This window comes from Macrobrachium nipponense, chromosome 15 (genome assembly GCF_015104395.2).
Source record: "Macrobrachium nipponense isolate FS-2020 chromosome 15, ASM1510439v2, whole genome shotgun sequence".
NCBI lineage: Eukaryota > Metazoa > Arthropoda > Malacostraca > Decapoda > Palaemonidae > Macrobrachium > Macrobrachium nipponense.
The window spans coordinates 10,410,573-10,430,754 of record NC_087208.1 but is presented as its reverse complement, the minus strand read 5'-3'; the positions used below and the strand labels follow the sequence as shown (position 1 = coordinate 10,430,754).

General features: G+C 41.8%; 1 protein-coding gene across 1 annotated transcript in view; it reads right to left on the bottom strand.

Moving 5' to 3' along the window:
* The window catches only part of LOC135226954 (probable E3 ubiquitin-protein ligase HERC1), a 93,399-nt gene that overhangs the window by 56,165 nt on the left and 17,052 nt on the right, over positions 1–20,182 (bottom strand). Inside the window, exons 3-4 of the mRNA XM_064266637.1 lie at positions 18,025–18,205; positions 4,541–4,763 (exon numbers count right to left, since the gene is read on the bottom strand). Coding sequence (XP_064122707.1) covers positions 4,541–4,763; positions 18,025–18,205 — 404 coding nt within the window. The remainder of the gene's footprint in view (positions 1–4,540; positions 4,764–18,024; positions 18,206–20,182) is intronic.

Below are 20,182 nucleotides of genomic sequence, written 5' to 3'. Positions count from 1 at the left end.
ACCAAAAATAGAGTATTGGAGCCAATACATACATAACAAAGGGCCATTACCGCCAAAAATTGCTGATTTTCCATGATTTTCACTGATCATCAAGCCATCGGAACAGAACCCCCCTCCCCCCCATTAACTGGGGACTGCCTGTAATGTTTTTACTGTCTCATCTTCTCTCCTCAACAATAGAAATTCTTGCTGCCTCTACCTCAAGTCTACTGTGCGTCAATGCGGTCGCATATGATTTTGTTAATCTTTTATGTCAAATTTTATTATGAAATACTTTATTCTTTTATTCATTTCATTGAATTTGGTTATCATTAAACTATGTATGTATTGTGCTTGTGCTTTATGTACATACCTGTAAGGGAAAAAACATGAGGGTTATTGTCTTTGTTTTTCTGTAGGGCATGGTATGATGTCGAGTACAAGTATAAACAAGACAATCAGCTGGGTCGAAGTACGAGTATTTGTTCAACAAATGACACATAATTTCTTTGAAAATTTAAGTTGAAATGAAATGTTTGACAAAAGAGGTAATATAGTGAACGCCTGCTTAATTGCAGATTCAGTTACAGTGGCCTCCACTTTTTTACGCAGGAATAGGTTCCGGAACCTACTGTCTAAATACCTAATCTGCGGAAATGCAAAAAATCCCCTCTAACAATACATACACTAACTGGCTTATTATTGCCAAATACCTAGTACCCCTAAACTAATATGGTCTTAACTGCCTGTTTTAACATTTCACTGCTTAATTTGATAGTTCAAAGAAAAATAGTATACCTTAAATTATCACACTGAAACAATTTAATATACACGTAATTTTAAACAAAAATACACCCCAAAACCATCATCCAAAAATACCCAAAGTAACCTTACATTACAGTACCCTCCTACTACTGTTACTCTTAAGCGGGCTAAATACACTCCTAAAATGCTTAAAACGTGACAAATTTTTCAATTTGTATTTTTCATAGCTAACAATCCTGAGGTCTTAACATTATGATAAATCTTCTGATGCCAACTGGAAATCAGTTCAAAAAATAAAAAATTGTATATGCAAGGGATCTGGGGCATCTGGCATCCAATAAGTAGCTAAGGTGGAAGCGAGTCAGAGACCACGCTAACTTGTGATGTATTTAGTCTTTCTTCCAACCAAGGATAACACATAAGAGGGGTGGATATAGGTGGGCAGTCAATGCTAAGACCTAAGGTTTGTTAGCTATGAAAAATACAAATTAATTAATTATTTGTCATTTGTTCATACCCGGAACAAACCTTTGGTCTTAACATTAAAACACACTCACACTTGGAGGGAGGTATGAGAATCCTGAACTGACTGGGAGTTTGGCACACCTGACCATTCTTCTTAGAAAAGAGGATTCTAGAGAAGAGGTCCTAAGCTTCTGAGCTGTTAGATATGTGGGTATCTAACACACAGTCCACTGGGCTTAAATATAATGTAACATGTCTGGCTTCATTGCATATATTGAAGTCAAAGAGAACTATACATATCTGTTTTAAGCAGCAAACCATGTCAGCCACATGAAATTGGTTTGTCACCACTCCTTGCTTCCCTTGCTGATGAGGGGAGTAGAAGCTACTGAGAAGCAGTTTTACATGTTGTATGAAACATAAAAAGTGCTGTAACAGTATGACTGCAATACTCACATGCATCAAGCCAGTTTCAGTGCATGATGTGTCTATTTTTCAAACTGTCCATAGGTAATAATAAATGAGAAAAAAAAGGGAAAGAAAAGAGATCAGTCATCTCACTCATTCTCTTTCACACTATCATCTTAGGCGAGATATGAACTGTACTGCCAGGGGCACTGGATGAGCTACGCAACTTGTTAAGCAGCCAGCAGCAGACCTAAGGGAAACGTGTCCACGGTCATGTGGGCAATATCCATCAGGTAGAAGGAAGTGAAAGCAGTCTAACAAGCCAGGAACTAGCATTCAAAATCCTATGGAGAGGCAAGTTGTTAAATGCCACAGAGGAACTTATTCCTCTAATGTCATGCTTCTGCATGCACAGTACTGGTGACAGAACTTGACGATGAGGAGTAGATTTGCCTAATCACCTCACAGAGCCAAAGGAAATGATTTTCTTGGACACCTCTTTCGTGGCTAGGTTCATGGTAACAAAAGTCTGTGAAACCTAGGTATTAGGTGACAAGTCCTTTTTAGATAACAACATAGTACTCTGATGGGGGCCAAAGAAGTAACTTGAGGGTCATTGTTAACAAACTCCTTAAGGGAAGGGATGGAAAATGAGGTAAATCTGTCATCGTGAACTGAGTAATTGTGAGTCTTAGCTACGAGTTCTGAGACAAATTCAAAAGCTACTGACCCCCAACCCCTGGTGTGTTTTACATCATAATCTAGACCATGAAGCTCTAAATTTTTTTTAGGAAACCAAGGCCAGAAGGAAAACCATTTCAAAGTTTGGCACAGTCTCTAAAATTGCTAATAAATGCTTACTTCTAGAGTTTGAATACTAAATATGACCCTAATCATGCTCCCTAAGTATTAAGCTAACTTTTAAATGAAATTAAAGTTACTGTAATTTGATGTAAAAGTTAGTTTAATACATTACCCTTAAAAAGAAATAACTGGTTGGCATAAGAAGTTACAGTAACTACGTACTATGTACATACTTTCATACATATACTAACATTACCCCTAATTCATGGGATGCCATTTTCTTTATCCATAGGAGTAAAAGTTTTCTTTACATCACTATGTAAACTTCATAAGTCAGTCATAAAGAATCAACATAATTCAATAAAATAAATGTTTGCAGAGGGTGAAGGTAAAGTTAAATCAATTTAAAATCATGAACTAGTGTGAAAGCTAACTATGAATGAGAGAGAGAGAGAGAGAGAGAGAGAGAGAGACGAGAGAGAGAGAGAGCCGAGAGGTATAAAACTGAAGAGGTATCATCTTTAAAAACTGCGAATGGGATCGCACCTTCTGAAAGTGCATGAACTGTATGTGCTGTAATTATACAACATAGTACATAAAGTTTGTACCAGCACTTTTCTCTTAGGTTAAGAAAGTAATTTTCACAGATCAACAACTCTGATATGTTTTACTAGTTGATCATGGAGTTGTTATATAGTGACAAACACTGAATTATGTACTACTGTCTTTGTATTATTTTCAAAAATATAAATAGCATATACAAAATCTCTGTACTGATTTTACACTTAAAAGCATGACAAATTTTACTAATTGTAGTATGTATACTATTATGTACTTCAGAAATTAAACAAAGTTTCTGAAGGGATATCATCTTTGAAAAGTGCAGTAGCTTTGTGAGCGGGTATCACATCTTATAAAATACGTACGTACTTATATGCACTAACTGTAGGTGGTGTAATTACCTTTGTACCACATTTATGCAATGTACAAAAATAAAAATAATACATTTTTAATAAATATTTCATACAGAAAAGCTTTAAAACTTTAAAATTTGCATAATAAATTAAACAACCACTTTTGCATTGTTTGGCACTGTTTCTGGAGGATTCACAAATGTTCGCGCTATTGTGAAGAACTTGCGTATGATAATTAGTTAGGTTCCAATGAAAAGTTTGTGCTATTGTTAATTCGCGCAAATCAAATCGCTTAAGTTCGGGGTATTACTGTATTTACAGTTATTAAGAATTTGGTTTAACGTGTTGCATTAAATTCTCAGGAGCTGGTGTTATGTGTAATTATATATCTCAAATATTTTTCATATTTCATTTATGTTCCTTGTTGCTTTGGTTATTGAATATTTCCAAGCATCTACTTAATTTGTGTAAAGACTCCTCACCTACTCCTAGACTATAACTCATAGGAGATTGTTACAAGCTATACACACTTCTGGAAGTACTATGGATAGCCTTTTTGTGGTAATATGTACTTCCAGGAAGTAAGTACAACTTTTTTGCAGTTATACACAGCCCACAGATGTGTATAGCTTGTCAGTGGATACTGCAACCTCCAAACAAGCAGGAGGGGTACAGCTATAAGTGGCTCATGGCCTCTCTTGCAAGAGAGGTGCAAGGCCTGAAACAGCTTTATACATGATAGAGCACAATGTGTACCAGTGTTTGGCTTTGGGTCCCTCCTGTTTTTCAGAACTAATGTCAATGTATCGTCACTGGTCACTGTCTTCAGCTGTAAAAGAATCCTTCTTTTCTTTGTCCACTACAAAAGTTCTCCTTGTAATATAATGTAAATATCAGCTTCAGAACAAATGGCTCTAAATGTGGCCTACCAAAGCTATTCAATAAAGATGAAAACAAGAATATCGACCAAGAAACAAATATTCTATAATAAATAAATAAATAATCAAACACCTAAGTCAAATAGCCTGAAATATTTGGTAAATAGGTAATTAATTTGCTTTGGAATGCAGAAATTACATGAAAAATACTGTGCAACTTCATAAAAATATTTCTTAAGTTTTGAGTCATGGCATGGTCTTAATTCACTAAGACAATATACATAGAGAATCAAATCATATAAATAGCAACACATGTATAACTTTTACCCTGTTAGAATGGTAAGTATCTGGAATAAAGTGTGAGTAGCATGGGGGAGAAGATCTGCTGGTGATGGGTGGGGAGTGTGCCGTAGGGTTGGGGGGTCATATGGGCAACACATGCGAACTAAGGCATCCAGGAGACCACTTGAAACAGCCAAGCTAAGATCTGCAGCTTCATATCGTACACTTAGGGCAAACACTGTGAGAAGACACAGACGTTCTCTAAGACCTGTGGAAAAAAAATTTATTTATTACAAGAACCAAAGAAAAAGTTCACATTTCTGCTATATAAGGTGAAGTAAAATTTTCATTTCCCAGAAAACAATATAAAGCTAATAAAAGAAAATAAACATTTTTTTTTTTTTATAAAAGTGCATTAGAAGGCACAAACAACTTAAATTTCACTACCTTAACATGAAAAATGCTACACAAGGGCCACTTCTCAGTAACTAAGTGCCTTTAAAAACTGGCTAAAATATTACTAAAACTTAGGTAATAAGGTATTATATGTCCTCACATTTCATAAAAACCATAGCCATCAATCTATTAGACAAGCATAAGGTCAAATAAAAAAGTATAATTTGCCTTGTATAATTAAATTTCATGTGGTTTATATCAAGATGAGTAGTGTTCTTAGAATTTTGGGACTAATTTTCATAAAAATAAGTATTTTTAAGAATACTAATAACCACTACAAATGTTTTGAACTAAAATATGTAATAATATGCCTTCCAAAAACACCCAGCATTTTTCCATAATAGAATGATTTATATACAATCTCACAAAGCACTTTTAATCATTGGGTATCTAGTAAGTTCAATAGTAATAAATGTATCTTTTTAAAGAAAAGTAAAACTGAAGAAAGAGACATCAATGATGAGTAAATCATTCAAAATGCCTAAGGTGCAATTTAAGTCAAAGGATGTCTATTAAAAGACAACTATACCGAGAAAACATTTGTTGGATGGCTACCAACATAAACAAACCACTATAGTAAATTCTCCATTAACCAAGATAACTCAGTGGATCTGAAAGGAAAATATACATAGTTCAAAAACCTTCCTAACTACTTTACAGCCGCCACCCTTTTTAAGCACATCCAACTTATGAACATTCAGATACAAACAAACAGGATCACATTAAAATTTGCACTCTGCACCTATTCTGCTAATAAGAATTTCTGCAAAGAACAGAAGAACACAAAGAGGAAGAAGAACCTGTTCCTTTAACTCCTGCCCTGATTTTCCTGAGCATTCTCATGATTAATTACCATGTAGAATGTTTGGCACTCAAGAGCAAATGTCAAATCTCGAGACAAGTTGTCAGGCATCCCGCCGATTCTTCGCAAGCATCTCCACCCCTGGGTGGAGACCAAAAATCTGTCCAAATCAGTTCCTCTCCAATTCCCTCCTCCGGTGTTGGTTATCCATACGGATGCCTCTCTGAGCGGGTGGGGAGGATACTCCCAATTCAAAAAAGTTCAAGGGATTTGGTCGCCTCAGTTCCGCCGGCTTCACATAAATGTACTGGAAGCCATGGCAGTATTCCTCACTCTAAAAAGGCTTCTTCCAGCCAAGAATTCCCATGTCAAGCTGGTATTGGACAGCGCAGTAGTAGTACACTGCATCAACAGAGGAGGATCCAAATCAAGACATGTGAACCACGTCATGATAGCCATCTTCTCTCTAGCAACCAAGTACAAATGGCATCTTTCCTCCACTCACCTGGCGGGAGTAAGGAACGTGATAGCAGACGTTCTGTCTCGCTCAGTTCCTCTAGCATCGGAGTGGTCCCTGGACAGGCGCTCATTCCAGTGGGTATGCCAAAAGGTCCCAGGCCTCCAGGTGGATCTTTTCGCGTCACAATCCAACCACAAGCTCCCTTGCTATGTGGTCCCCAACCTGGACCCTCTGGCCTATGCCACAGACACCATGTCCATAGATTGGAATCAATGGAGGAAGATATACATCTTTCCTCCAGTGAATCGTCTATTGAAAGTCCTGAACAAACTCAGGTCGTTCAAGGGACAAGTGGCTCTAATAGCCCCGGATTGGCCCAAGAGCAATTGGTACCCTCTCCTTCTGGAATTGGGTCTCCAGCCTCAAAGGATTCCGGACCCCAAACTCTCTCAGTCAGTACAAATGAGGACTGTGTTCGCTTCCTCAGGAACTCAAAACCCTAACTTTATGGACTTCATGAAGTTCGCGGCTAAGAGAGATGCAAATATCGATCCCCAAAATATCCTTTTCTTAGAATCGGATAACAGGGAATCAACATTGCGCCAATATGACGCAGCAGTTAAAAAACTGGCAAATTTCCTGAAGGAAACGGATTCTCGAACCATGACAGTTAATTTAGCTATATCCTTTTTCAGATCTCTGTTTGAAAAAGGTCTAGCAGCTAGTACTATTACAACCAATAAGTCAGCTTTAAAGAAAATCTTCCAGTTTGGCTTTAAGATAGACTTAACAGACTCTTACTTTTCGTCTATTCCTAAAGCTTGTGCTAGGCTCAGACCTTCAGAAAGACCTAGTTCAATTTCATGGTTCTTGGATGACGTTCTCAAACTGGCTTCAGATACTGACAACGATTCATGCAATTATATGATGATATTAAGGAAAACATTATTCTTACTAAGTCTGGCCTCAGGAGCCAGGATATCCGAACTGTCGGCCCTTTCCAGAGACTCTGGACATGTGGAATTTCTCCCATCAGGAGAAGTTCTATTATCTCCAGATCGTAGTTTTTTGGCTAAAAACGAGGATCCCTTGATGAGATGGGCCCCTTGGAAGGTCCTCCCTCTTCCTCAAGACCCTTCTCTATGTCCGGTGACGACCTTACGAGCCTATCTGTCCAGGACATCACCTAGGTCATCAGGTCCCCTTTTTATAAGGGAAAAAGGTGGCACTATTTCTTTAAAAGGGATCAGACAACAAATCCTATATTTTATTAAACAAGCTAATCCTGATTCATTCCCCAGAGCCCATGACATCACGGCAGTAGCCACCTCTATTAATTACTTCCAGCACATGAATTTCGATGATTTAAAAAAGTACACTGGCTGGAAATCGCCGACAGTTTTCATGCATCACTACTTGAAATCCTTGGAATCTCTTAAATTTCCGGCAGTGGCAGCGGGAAACATAGTTTCCCCTGACACTGTCTAGTAGTTGTAGTCGAAGATCCAGATCTCCTTTCTACCTGCCTCACTAATATTTTCCTTTAACCCTACCGTCAGGCTCAATCCTGTTTTGAGCCTTAGCTGCCTAGAAAGGCTACATATCGTGAGGTGTCCCTTATTTTTTTGCTAGGGTCACTCACACACGTAAATAGCATTGCCATTTGTGACTATTTTGTGATGTTCTCCCTTATTTTTATGCTAGGGAGACTCACTTGTATATACTAATATTGAATAAATTCTAGTTTTAAGTTATCATGTTAGTCTAAGAGTAATTTTAAGTTCTACTACATATTTTAAGACTAACTCACATTATGTTAGCTATACTGGTTTAGTTTAAGTATGATAACTTTGTAACTGTTTGAAAAACTAGATTATAATTATTTTATTTTACTTTTGTGTTTTCTTAAGACCTTCCATAATTTCTTTCTCAATCTTGTGCTAATTCTCTGGTAGTATTTCACAAAGCGACACGGACTGAGCCCAGAAAAGGGATTTTGACAAAGAAAAAATCTAATTCTGGGCAAGGGTCCGTGTCGCCCAGTGAAATCCCCCCCTTTTTGTATCCCACCCAAGATTGGTCCTCTAACGTCAAGGATGGCCACGAGAGGCGCTGTTGTCGGCGTGGGTGAGTGTGTAGTAGTAGGTGCTGGCGCCGGCTGTGTACCAGCTCTCTCGAGGAGGGGGATTTTGGTGAAGGAGAATTCTAAATGACAAGAGGTCCGTGGTAGTGGTCTCACTCGCACCAGTACCATACCGACACCCTCTTTTATTTAGGGTGAGCGAGTCAGGATACTCTGACAACCCCCTCTTTAATGTTAGCATTATTTACCTTAGAAATATGAACTAAAGGGATATTTCACTGGGCGACACGGACCCTTGCCCAGAAATAGATTTTTCCTTCGTCAAAATCCCTTTTTACTGTTGGTTTCACACCGATATAAGATAAATAACGTAAAGTTCGTATTTTGATTATATAAAGGAGAATTGCGAACGGAATCACATAATTTTTTTTACGCAATAAACATGCCACCAACGTAATCTGTTCATGAAAAAAAAGTAGTTCACATTCACAACGAGACATATTCAATTCATATTTCCACCTAAAAACACATTGTAAAAGGAAAAATAACCTTGTCTCATATAAGTCAAGTATCTCTAGATATTCGTTTATGCTAACTAGAAGGAAGAGAATTCGCTCAGAATTGCATTAAATATGGCGAAACAAACTCGTATTCGCCATCAGCTGATTTCAAACCACAACATTGGCCGCTCCGCGGAATACTGGCTTAGATTTGCCGTAGTATTTTATAATACAGTAATATGAGAATACATACAATATTATTGGATACAGTGAAGTAATGTATGACTTTTCAAATGATTTATGGAAAAGATGCTAATTAATAAAATAACACCATGCATTTTTCCGAACAGTGGCGGACAAGAACAAACATGAAAAAACATCCCCTGACAACGTCGAGCGTAGTTACAAAGGCTGCCTTAATTTGTATCATATTTATGTACAAAAATAAAAATACCCCATACAGTGGTCCCCCCGTATTTGCGGGGGGATGCGTACCAGACTTCCCCGTGAATAGTTAGAACATGCGAATGTTTGGAACCCCTATAAAAATGCTAAAAACAGCCTATTTTGTTAGTTAAAACTCAAGAAAAACCACATAAAAATTTGCCTACATGGTTTTTTTTAAAAGTTTTATCACAAAAAGTGCATTTTATGATGAAATTCATCAAAAAAACAGGAATTTGTGGATATGTATCACAGAAAAATACCGTGAATGCACGAATTTTCCGCGAATAATGCAGGGAAACGTTCCCGAGAGAAATCCGCGAATGTGAGAGTCCATGAATTTGGAGAACGCGAATACGAGGGTCCAATTGACACATCGATCGCTAATTTGCACTCTTTTTAACTATATTTTTTGGAAGAGCGGCAGACAGCGGCTTACAAGAAAGAACATGAAAAAACATCGTATTTGATAACGTGTGAAGGGCAGTTTCGAAAGCTGCCTTTTTATCAAATTTCTGCACAGAAATAAAAATACCCCATACGTAATACACTTTCATACAAATTTTAAACATAAAAGCATGAACATTTATAAAACCGACACATCGATCGCTAATTCCCACTTCTTTTTTAACTTCGTATTTCGGAAGAGCGGCAGGTGGCGCTCACAAGAAAGAACATGAAAAAACAATGTATTTGATAACGTGTGAAGGGCAGTTTCAAAAGCGTATCATATTTCTGTGCAGAAATAAAAATACCTTATACATAATACATTTTCATAAACATTTTAAACATAAAAGCATGAACATTTATAAATCGACACATCCATTGCTAAATTTGCACTTATGTAACTTGATATTTTCAGCATAGAACAGTGTTGGAGGCATATATTTTACCCTAATACCTATGTAATAACTCTCCATAAAATTTGTGATTATAATTTGCATAACCTTTATGGTCTGAATGGCATTTCTACAAATGCATGAACTCATTAGACAACGGCGCTAGCGGCGCTGTTAACTGAAAATTGTGCCGTAAAAATACCTTATTTTTTTAATGAATATTTTTGACGACCCCCGTAAAACCGATTCGCCGTTGAGCAATTGCACCATTAACCGCGGGCTGGAAGTGAGGGAGCCAGGTGCAAGAGCAAGTGGAAAAAAATTAAAGGGGTAGTACAGGAGAGAAAAGAATGAAGGAGTTAGTGCTGAGTGCTACAACCTAACAGCTCAGGAGCTGACAGATGCTAACTAGATGTTCAAGCTGTAGATGGCACCAGGCAAGCTCAGTGCCAGATGAGCTAGTAACTCGGAAACTCGTGGGCACTTTCCATTGAAACATGAGCTGGTGCAAGGGTGTAGATCTCATTAGGTGAGCTAATAGCTCTTTGTGTAGTTTCAAATTCAGCATATGTACTGCCAAAACAAGTATACCGGAATTGGAACTAGCATTCACGCATGGCTCTCGGCTGTTGAGACTGTCTTCTTGTAAATCCCATCATAGCTAAAAAAATTCTCTCCTGTTACACTGTACCCTTACATTTAAACAATTCTGTAATAGTGAACAAGTGACTGCAAATTCACTATGTAGCAAAATGACATTTTTATAATAATATAAAGTTTCACTTATACTTACCCGGTGGTTACATATAGCTGTCGTCTCCTGACGTCACGGCAGAATTTGAAATTCGCGGTAGCGCTAATGGTTTGACAGGTGATCCCTCTACTCCCGCCCTCTACCGGGTACCGGGAACCATTCCAACCATAAATCAGAAGTTTCATGCCTACCTGTCCATATGAGGGGAGGAGGGCGGGCTTCGTTATGTAACCACCGGGTAAGTATAAGTGAAACTTTATATTATTATAAAAATGTCATTTTCACTTATATAACTTACCCGGTGGTTACATATAGCTGATTGACACATTTAGGTGGTGGGACAATGGCAGCTAAAATAACTGTTGGAATTATCCGAAGATATAGGTTCCTTACCTTTAAAGACCGCTGACTCAGTGGTTACTGCCTCTGTAGTCTGCTGGCCTTTATTATACCGACAGGATATATGGATCCGTGCGTCGGACACAATAACAAGTACTTGCCGTTGAGGACGTGACCGTAACGGACAAGACTATAATGCCCCTGCTCAGGGCGCAGTACAAATCACCACAAAATACAATGAAAAACGAGGGATCACCACAACCGTTTAAGAAATACACCAGACATTAAAAGACTGAAAGATACTCAAAAAACTCCCTGTATCTTCAGACAACCTTAAAAATACAAAAAACATAATCAAGGAGAAAAGTTAGTGAGGATGGGATAGATCCTTCTCTCCCTCACCCAATACCGTGTCAGTCACAATGAATGGCCCCAATGTACTGCAATTTTCATATGTGGTTTGCAAATCTGTCAGATAATGAGATGCGAAGACAGAATTGCTTCTCCAATATGTAGATTTAATGATGTCTTTCATAGACAGATTACGTCTAAAGGCCATAGACGTAGACACTGCTCTAATTTCATGAGCTTTGACTTTAAACACTTTGATATCTGAGTCCTGACATTGTCCGTGTGCCTCAGAAATCAAATTCCTTAAAAAGAAGGAGAGCGCATTTTTAGAAAAGAGGACGAGAAGGATCTTTCACTGAACACCACAGGTTATCACTCTTACCTCTTATACCTTTGGTCCTTTGCACATAATGTCTAAGTGCTCTCACTGGACAGAGAAGACATTCAGGCTCATTAGGCCCCACTAACTCTGAAATGTTCTTTATAGAGAAAGAACGAGGCCAAGGACGTGAGGGATTTTCATTCTTAGCCAAAAACCCCAGCATTGATGTGCAAATGGCATTGCCTTAGCGAAATCCAACTCTTATCAATAGCATGCAGCTCACTGATTCTTCTAGCTGATGCTAAAGCACAAAGAAAAAGGGTCTTCCTGGTCAGATCTCTAAAAGAACTAGAGGAGATCGGTTCGAATCTATCTGACATCAGCCATTTAAGAACTACATATAGACATCAGCCATTTAAGAACTACATCCAGGTTCCAAGCTACTGTTCTTGACTCCTTTGTCTTGGTCGTATCAAAGGAACGAATCAGGTCTGAGAGGTCTTGATTATTAGAAATGTCTAATCCTCGATGTCTGAACACAGAAGACAACATAGCTCTATAACCCCTAATCGTCTGGGTAGAAAGCTTCTTATTCTTCACGAAGAAAAAGAAGGAAGTTAGCTAACTGAGCTATAGAGGTCTTAGAAGACGAAATTCCTTCTTCTTTGCACCAAGCTCTGAATTGGACCCACTTAGCTTGGTACACTCGATCAGAGGATTCTCTCTGGGTTCTAGCAATAAGCCCTTGAAGCTCTTTGAAAATGGAACGCCACTTAGCTGGTACACGATCAGTAAGGATGTCTCTGTCTGGGGTCTAGCATGCCCTTGAAGCTCTCTTTGAAAATCCTCTTTTTCTGAGGAGATGCTCGACAGTCTGAATGCGACTAGTCGAAGAGCGGACAAGTTGTGATGGAACCTCAGAAAGTGGGGCTGTCTGAGTAGATCCTTCCTTAACGGTAACTCTCTTGGAAAGTCCGTCAACAGCAGTAGTAGATCCGGAAACCATTCCCTGGCCGGCCAAAAGGGGGCTATCAGAGTCATCCTGACGTTCTGATGACCTCTGAACTTTGCCAGAACTAATCTTATCATTTTGAAAGGTGGAAAGGCATACAGATCCAGATTTGACCAGTCCAGAAGCATGGCATCCACTGTAAACGCCTCCTCGTCTGGAACTGGGGAGCAATACAGTGGTAGACGAGCTGTCTTGTTTGTGGCGAAGAGATCCAACTGAGGACATCCCCAAATCCCCCAAAGCTTCTTGCATACTTGAGGATGTAACGTCCACTCTGTGGAGAGGACTTGTCCTCTCCTGCTGAGAATGTCCGCCTTTACATTCTTCGAGCCTTGAATAAATCTTGTGCTCAAGACAACCTTGTTCTCTTTCGCCCAAATGAGTAGGTCTCTCGCCGCCTCGTACAGAGAGAACGAGTGTGTCCCCCCCTGTTTTTTTATGTAAGAGAGAGCCGTGGTGTTGTCTGCTTGAACCAACACCACTTTCCCTCTTACCTCTGTCTTGAAGTGCATTAGAGCCAAATGAATCGCCTTCAACTCTTTTAGATTTATGTGCCAGCTTCTCTGATGAATCTGCCAAAGTCCCGACACTTCCTTTCTCCCCAGAGTAGCTCCCCACCCTTTGTCCGATGCGTCTGACAAAAGCGTAAGGTTGGGGCTCAACTGGCTTAGAGACAAGCCTTCCTCTAGCCTTCCTTCTGATTTCCACCAAAGTAGGTCCTGTTTGATTCCTTCCGAGATGGGGAACACGAAGGAGTCTGGGAACTTCTTCCTTTGCCACTTCTGCTTCAAGTAAAATTGAAGTGGTCTCATGTTGAGCCTGCCCAGACTTACAAATTGCTCTATTGAAGCCAAGGTTCCTAAAAGGCTCATCCACTGATTCGCCGAGCAAGTTTGTCTGACGAGAAATTCGTCTATTTTGTTCAGGCAAGAGTCGATCCTTTGGCGAGACGGAAAAGCCTTGAAAAAGAACTGAATTCAGTCTCACTCCTAAATAAACTATCTCCTGAGAAGGAGTGAGACATGACTTTTCCTTGTTTACTAACAAACCTAGGCTTTCCGTCATCCTTAAAGTCTTTTGTAGGTCCTCTACACACTTCTGTCTGGACCTTGCCCTGAGAAGCCAATCGTCTAGATACATGGATATTCGTATCCCGTCTAGATGAAGCCACTTTGCTAACTTGACGACAGAACCTCTTGTGAAAACTTTGTGGAGCTGTCGACAGGCCGAAGCAGAGGGCCCTGAACTGAAAATAAATGCGGCCCTGGAACACGAATCTCAGGAATCTTCTCGATTCCGAATGAATCGGAATATGAAAATAAGCGTCCCGAAGGTCTATGGAAACCATCCAATCTCCAGGATGAAGCGCTGCTAATACCGATTGGGTCATTTCCATAGAAAACTTCGTCTTCAGGACAAAGACGTTCAGGGCACTGACGTCCAACACCGGTCTCCAACCCCCCGTGGTCTTCTTTACCAGGAAAAGGCGATTGTAAAATCCTGGTTCCTGCGGAGAGTCCACTAACTCTATGGCCCTCTTTGCCAGTAAGGCGAAGAACTTCTTGATGGAGGGCAGCAAAATTTTTCGGAGTTCTCCGAGTAGGCTGACAAATTCACAGGAAATTCTGTGAGAGGGGGGTGCTTGATGAACGGAATGGTGTATCCTTCTTTCAGGACCTGGACCGTCCAAGGATCCGCTCCAAGATGAAACCAGGTCTGCCAGAAAAGGTGTATCTGGCTCCTACTGCTAGGGTGTGGAGGGAACTTAAACGGGCCTACTTCTTGATGGAAGAGGGAGTGGTTTTAGAAGAGGCTCTACCTCTCCCACGAAACCTGGAGGAAGATCGAACGGAGCTCTCCCTCGAAATGGTTTAGGAGCTTCCGTGGAGGGAGCACTCCGAGAAGCAGAAAGAACGGAGTATCTTCCTCTGGGCTTCTTCACTGACTGTGATAAAAGATCCTGGGTCGTCTTTTCTGTGTTAAAGATTGAGCGACTCGCTCACAATCTCTTTGCGGAAAAAAAGGTGTTTCTTGTCCAAAGGAGAGAAGCAGCAGGACTTCTGGTTCGATGAAACCCCTTTCGACAAGAAGGAGCACCAAAGCTGTCTCTTCTTCAACACTTCCAGAGGCGAAAATGGCAGCGAGCTCCGAAGCTCCATCACAGATGCCTTTATCGATACAATCCAGTACCGAGGCAAAATCCTTCAACTGCTCCTCCGAAAGTCCAAGTGACTTGACTTTCCTGGCCAGCGAAGCAATGGCCCAATCCAGGAAGCTAACAACTTCGAAAAACACGGAAAACACTCTTGCAAAGATGCTCCAGTTCATTTGTTGAAAAGAAAATCTTAGCAGTATTAAGGGCTGCTCTGCGGGAAGAGTCCACGAGACTAGAAAAGTCTCCCTGAGCGGAGGCAGTCACACCCAGGGAAAAAACTTCTCCAGTGTCATACCAGACACGGCTCCTTGACGAAAGTCTCGAAGGGGGAAGACAAAAAACATTTTTCCCCTGTTCCCTCTTCTCCAAAAGCCAAGCGTTAACTTTCTTGATAGCTTTCTTAGCCGAAATCGAGAGGACGAGACGCGTGAACGAGGACGAGGAGTCAGGCTTACTGTCCGTTTTTCCACTGCGAACTAGGAGAAACTGGAACGGAAGGCGCAAAGAATCTCCAGAGTTGTCAACGAAGGATCGGTAAAAGGAGTTTATACCCCGACAAATGCTTGTCTTTTTCTGTAAGTCCTTCTCTTTCTTCCTCCAAATCCGAAGCTTCCTTCGACGAAACTGGCGAGCATTCCATCGGAAGAGGAATCCTGTTCGGCGAAGTCACACCCTGACGCGTCCGAGGAGGGTGTGAGAAAGCAGGAGAAGACGTCTGAGCCTGTACTGAGACGTATCCGGGCGGCTGAGCTGGCGGCTGCATTGGCGGCTGAGCTGGCAGCCGCGCTGGCGGCTGAGCTGGCGGCTGAGGTGGCGCTCGAGCGAGAGCCTGACGTGGCGCCATAGACGGAGTCAGGAAAGGAGTCCGACCAGGCGCCATGAAGTGGCGTCTGAAGAGGAGTCACATGGAGAGTCTGAGCCTGAAGAGGCGACTGCAAAGGAGCCCTGCGAAGAGGAAACTGCCACAGTAGTCTGCGGAAGATGTAAGGCGGTCGGGAGCGCATTCGGGGACGAAAGAGACTTGCAAAAAGCTCCAAGAAACTGCCTAACTTGGCATTCATCTGTTCAAACACCGAAGGTTGAGGATCCACCGACGTAGAAGGCGCGGGAGGTGTAGAAGGATGATCCACAAACACGTCTGGAGCCGCAGGAGTTATCGCTTGAGGAGGCTCTGGAGAAGGCTCCGAGGGAGTGTGCGTGTTCGGCTTCTCCACTTCTATAAGAGAAGGGCGATAAATCGAAACCCGCCGGGAGAAAAGCTTCAGGCTCCTCCCAAAAACTACAAGAAGGTTCGGCAGCCGCCACCTTCTTGGGAAAACGCAGCAGGCGCTTTAAACATCGCGCGACCTTTTCAGCGGTCTAGAAAGTTCTTATTACGCCAACCTCTATAAGAGGAAACATCTGAACTAGAGTCACTTGACGAAAAACACTTCCTCGCAACACCTTTCCAATGGTGAGCGACAGCATCCTGGGATACGGCTATAGGATTGCTTGAGGGGGCGGCTCGCTCGGGAGCAGGTCCCGCTCGCCTCCCTTCGGTTTTTTCGGCATGCCTCCCTCCCAGATCTGGGGAGTTTTGAACAGGGGCCTAGACCAAGGAGAACGAACGGGCCGAACAACCACCTCCTCCACTACACTTGCACTAAGTAATTTATCACACTTAACTACTACTTCTTGCACTGTCTCACCCATTTTCTGCATAGTGGTGAGGAAAGAGACAAATTTCGAGTCCATATCGGCTCGTAATACTGACACGGGATCGGGATACGGAGATCAGATTCGAGGACAGGAGCAACCACTACGGGTAATAGAAACAGGCTAATAGAATTCAGAGGAATATCCTGGCTACTCACTAAATAGAAGAAGATCTCTGTGAAGCCTTTCTGATTCTATCTTTTTCTAACTTTCTCATATACTTTCCCAGTGCCTTCCACTCCTGAGATGTTAGAGACTTACATTCTCTTCACACGTATTCTCAAAGAACATTCACGTCCCCATACAACTAACACAAGTAGAATGAGGATCAAGTGAAGCTTTAAGAAGTCTAGTCTTACACCACTACTACACACCCTATACTGAACATAGCCGGGGTGTCAGACATCGTGAAGAATTCAAAATAATTCCTAAAAAGGACAAAATATCAAAACACCAAATAACTATAGCGCTAGCAAAAAAGATCAGTAAACTCAAGGTACATCACCAAAAGGAGAAAACCAAGATGATCAAATCCAAATTCCAACCAGCAGAGGAACCGTGTTACCGGTTCCGACGGCAGGAAACTTCTGATTTATGGTTGGAATGGTTCCCGGTACCCGGTAGAGGGCGGGAGTAGAGGGATCACCTGTCAAACCATTAGCGCTACCGCGAATTTCAAATTCTGCCGTGACGTCAGGAGACGACAGCTATATGTAACCACCGGGTAAGTTATATAAGTGAAAATATATGATAAACTTGAATCACAACTTAACAAAACCATTACCAAAAATATTGGTTCGGTAGCGTTAACCAGCTGACAGCAAATTCGCTGTAGTATCAAACAACTGATGTACTCGACTCAATAATAAGAAAACAAGGAAAAACTCATCCAGCTGCAAACAATGTTTACATCAGGCATGACAGAAACTTGTTAGTGGGTGGGACTAGTCACCTACACAGAACATCGGAATCACTATGGCAAAATTTGAATTTCAGCTGCTGTGTTAAGTGAAACATATAGCTATGTAATTGCTTGGTAAGTTACTGTATAAAAATATATAATCTATGACTCCCAAGTTAACTTGAAAATGTAGATGAACAAAAATTATACGCTACATATTTAAAAACCAACATACGAACAATTCAAGATATGAACAGCCACCTGGGCATGTTATCATTTCTATTTTGTAAGTAGGGTAGTGACTGTAATTTTTTAGACTTACAGGGCAAATAATAAATTGACAACATCTACATATTTCTACTGACAGCTATTCAACAACTATAACACTTTCTTAGAAGAATTACCACTATACAAACCTCTGTCAGGCTGTTCATGTTGCAACAAAGATGACACCAAGTGTCTGTAGATAATATGGACAGTAGTAGCAATCTGTTGTTGAGTTGGCTGACTGGCTGCTCTAATACCATCAAGGTAATTGAGTTTTGCCTCCAATAAAGGAACGCACAAGTGAGTAACTACTGCTACTCCATAAACTCTCTAGACCAAAGCAACCAGTCATGACTTCATGGTATACCTAGAAAATGAGAGGCCTTATGAAATCTTCTAGTTACATCTTCATTATCTCTACATTATCATACACTAAAACTTTGATAACTTGGAATGCCTAATAACTGCTCTTCTCGGGCTGGTTAAGCCTTTTCATATTCAAGTTTTCCACTACTTCACCATACAAAATACTAGTAAAGGAATGCCCCTTTCCAATAAATGAAAACCAGTAAAATACAACAAGTTTTGGGTAATTTCAATTTATGTTAGGTGAAGACAGGGTATCATAAAAATCATAAACATCAATGGAAGCACAATGTACGAAGCTAATCTCCCATTTAGAAATTTGTGGCTATGAAATGAAAAAAATGCATACATCCCTATTGACAAACATATCTTTGTTCATACGTGAACAAACCCTCGGTCTTAACAATGGGATAATTCCTAGCGCCTAGCTGGATCCGGTAAAGAAGTAGATGAAAGCAAGGAATCTTGTGGTATCTGGCAACGCATGCGTAGATCGGGTGAAGAGTGGTCAAACGCCGAACATCTATGCCAGTCTTTTTCTTTACCGCCTTGGGACGAGAGTGGGTTTTTTTCCTCTCTTGGCCTTTTCCCGGTTTTTGCCCATTTCGTTCCTTTTGTGTGTTTGAGTGTTTTTGCCTGTTATCATGGCTTCTTCTGCTCCTTCTCGACATCAGTGTTGATGCCCCGAAAGTCCTGGATTTCCGTGTTCCCGTCTCTTGGCTTCGTCAGCGACGGACCCACACATCACTTGCAGTAGGTGCCGTTCCAATTTTTGTACGATTACGAATCCTTGTACGGAATGCCGGGCATGGCCTTTGGAGCAGTAGAGGAAGTTTTATGGTAAGAGGGAACATCGGAGAGACTCCACTCTTCCTTCTTGGGAGGGCTTTACTCCCTTCATTCCCTATGTTTCTCGTCTTCCCGCAGTAGTCAATCCCCATAGTAGCGTTGCCCCTGCTTCTCCTTCCTTTTCTTCCATTGATTCGTCGATGGCAGTATCGGGAGGTGGCCAGGGTATTATTTGTAATGTAGCCCCCTCTTCTTCGGGAGTTTTTTCGGTTCCCGAGAAGGGCGAGGTTTTTTCATCATTCTCTTCTCTTCCAGAGACGGAGGCGTCCAAAATGGGGGCGATTTGGAAGACGCTTGGGCTAGGGGGTACCCGTCCTTAGGGGGGTTGCTAGCGCATTTTGAGGAGGCTCGCACCCCCCTTCCCCAGTCCAGCCAGGCCATCCCCTCCCCCCCCCCCCCTCAGGGCCTCGTCTCCAGGGCGGGAGGGAGCAGTCAGCCATCTTGTATTGCTCCACCGGCTGCCGCCGCCTTGTCTCGGAGTGATGCTGCGGCGTCAGCCCCATTGTTGTTGTCACGGGGCCCATCTTTGTGTATTCCTCCACCAGTGGCGTCTCTTTCCCCCTCACTCAGAGGGAAGGTCGTGACGTCACCACCGCTTGTGACGTCCCTCCCATCGATGACTTATCTTCCAGTCACCTCCGAGCCGCCTCTCTTAGACGTGACGTATCTCTGCCGCCCAGTTCAAAACATCTCCCTTCCTTGTCTTTGGAGCCTTCTCTGGCACATCAGTCCGAGCTCATATGCCAGGCGGTGCTTCAGAGACTGGACTGTTTTAGATGTGAAGTTGGCTGCCTTATCGGTTAGGAGGACTGGTAGGAAACGTGTTGCTTTGTCCTCGCCTTCCGAGAAGAGTGCACACAAGAAGCTGGTGCTGTCTCCCTCTCCCTCTTCCCCCTCTACGCCTCGTGGGCGTGTTAGGCATTGGAAGGCTAAGGACCTCGCCCTTCCTTCGCCGCCGAGGGAGGAACAGCACGGACGTGTTCCCGAGAGTGCTGTGGTTTCGGGCAGTGTTAGTGATGTGTGTTCTGCAGGGGTTGCTTCCCCGCCGAACCTCATACGTGCAACCACCCCACCCCGTCCTTGCACATCGCG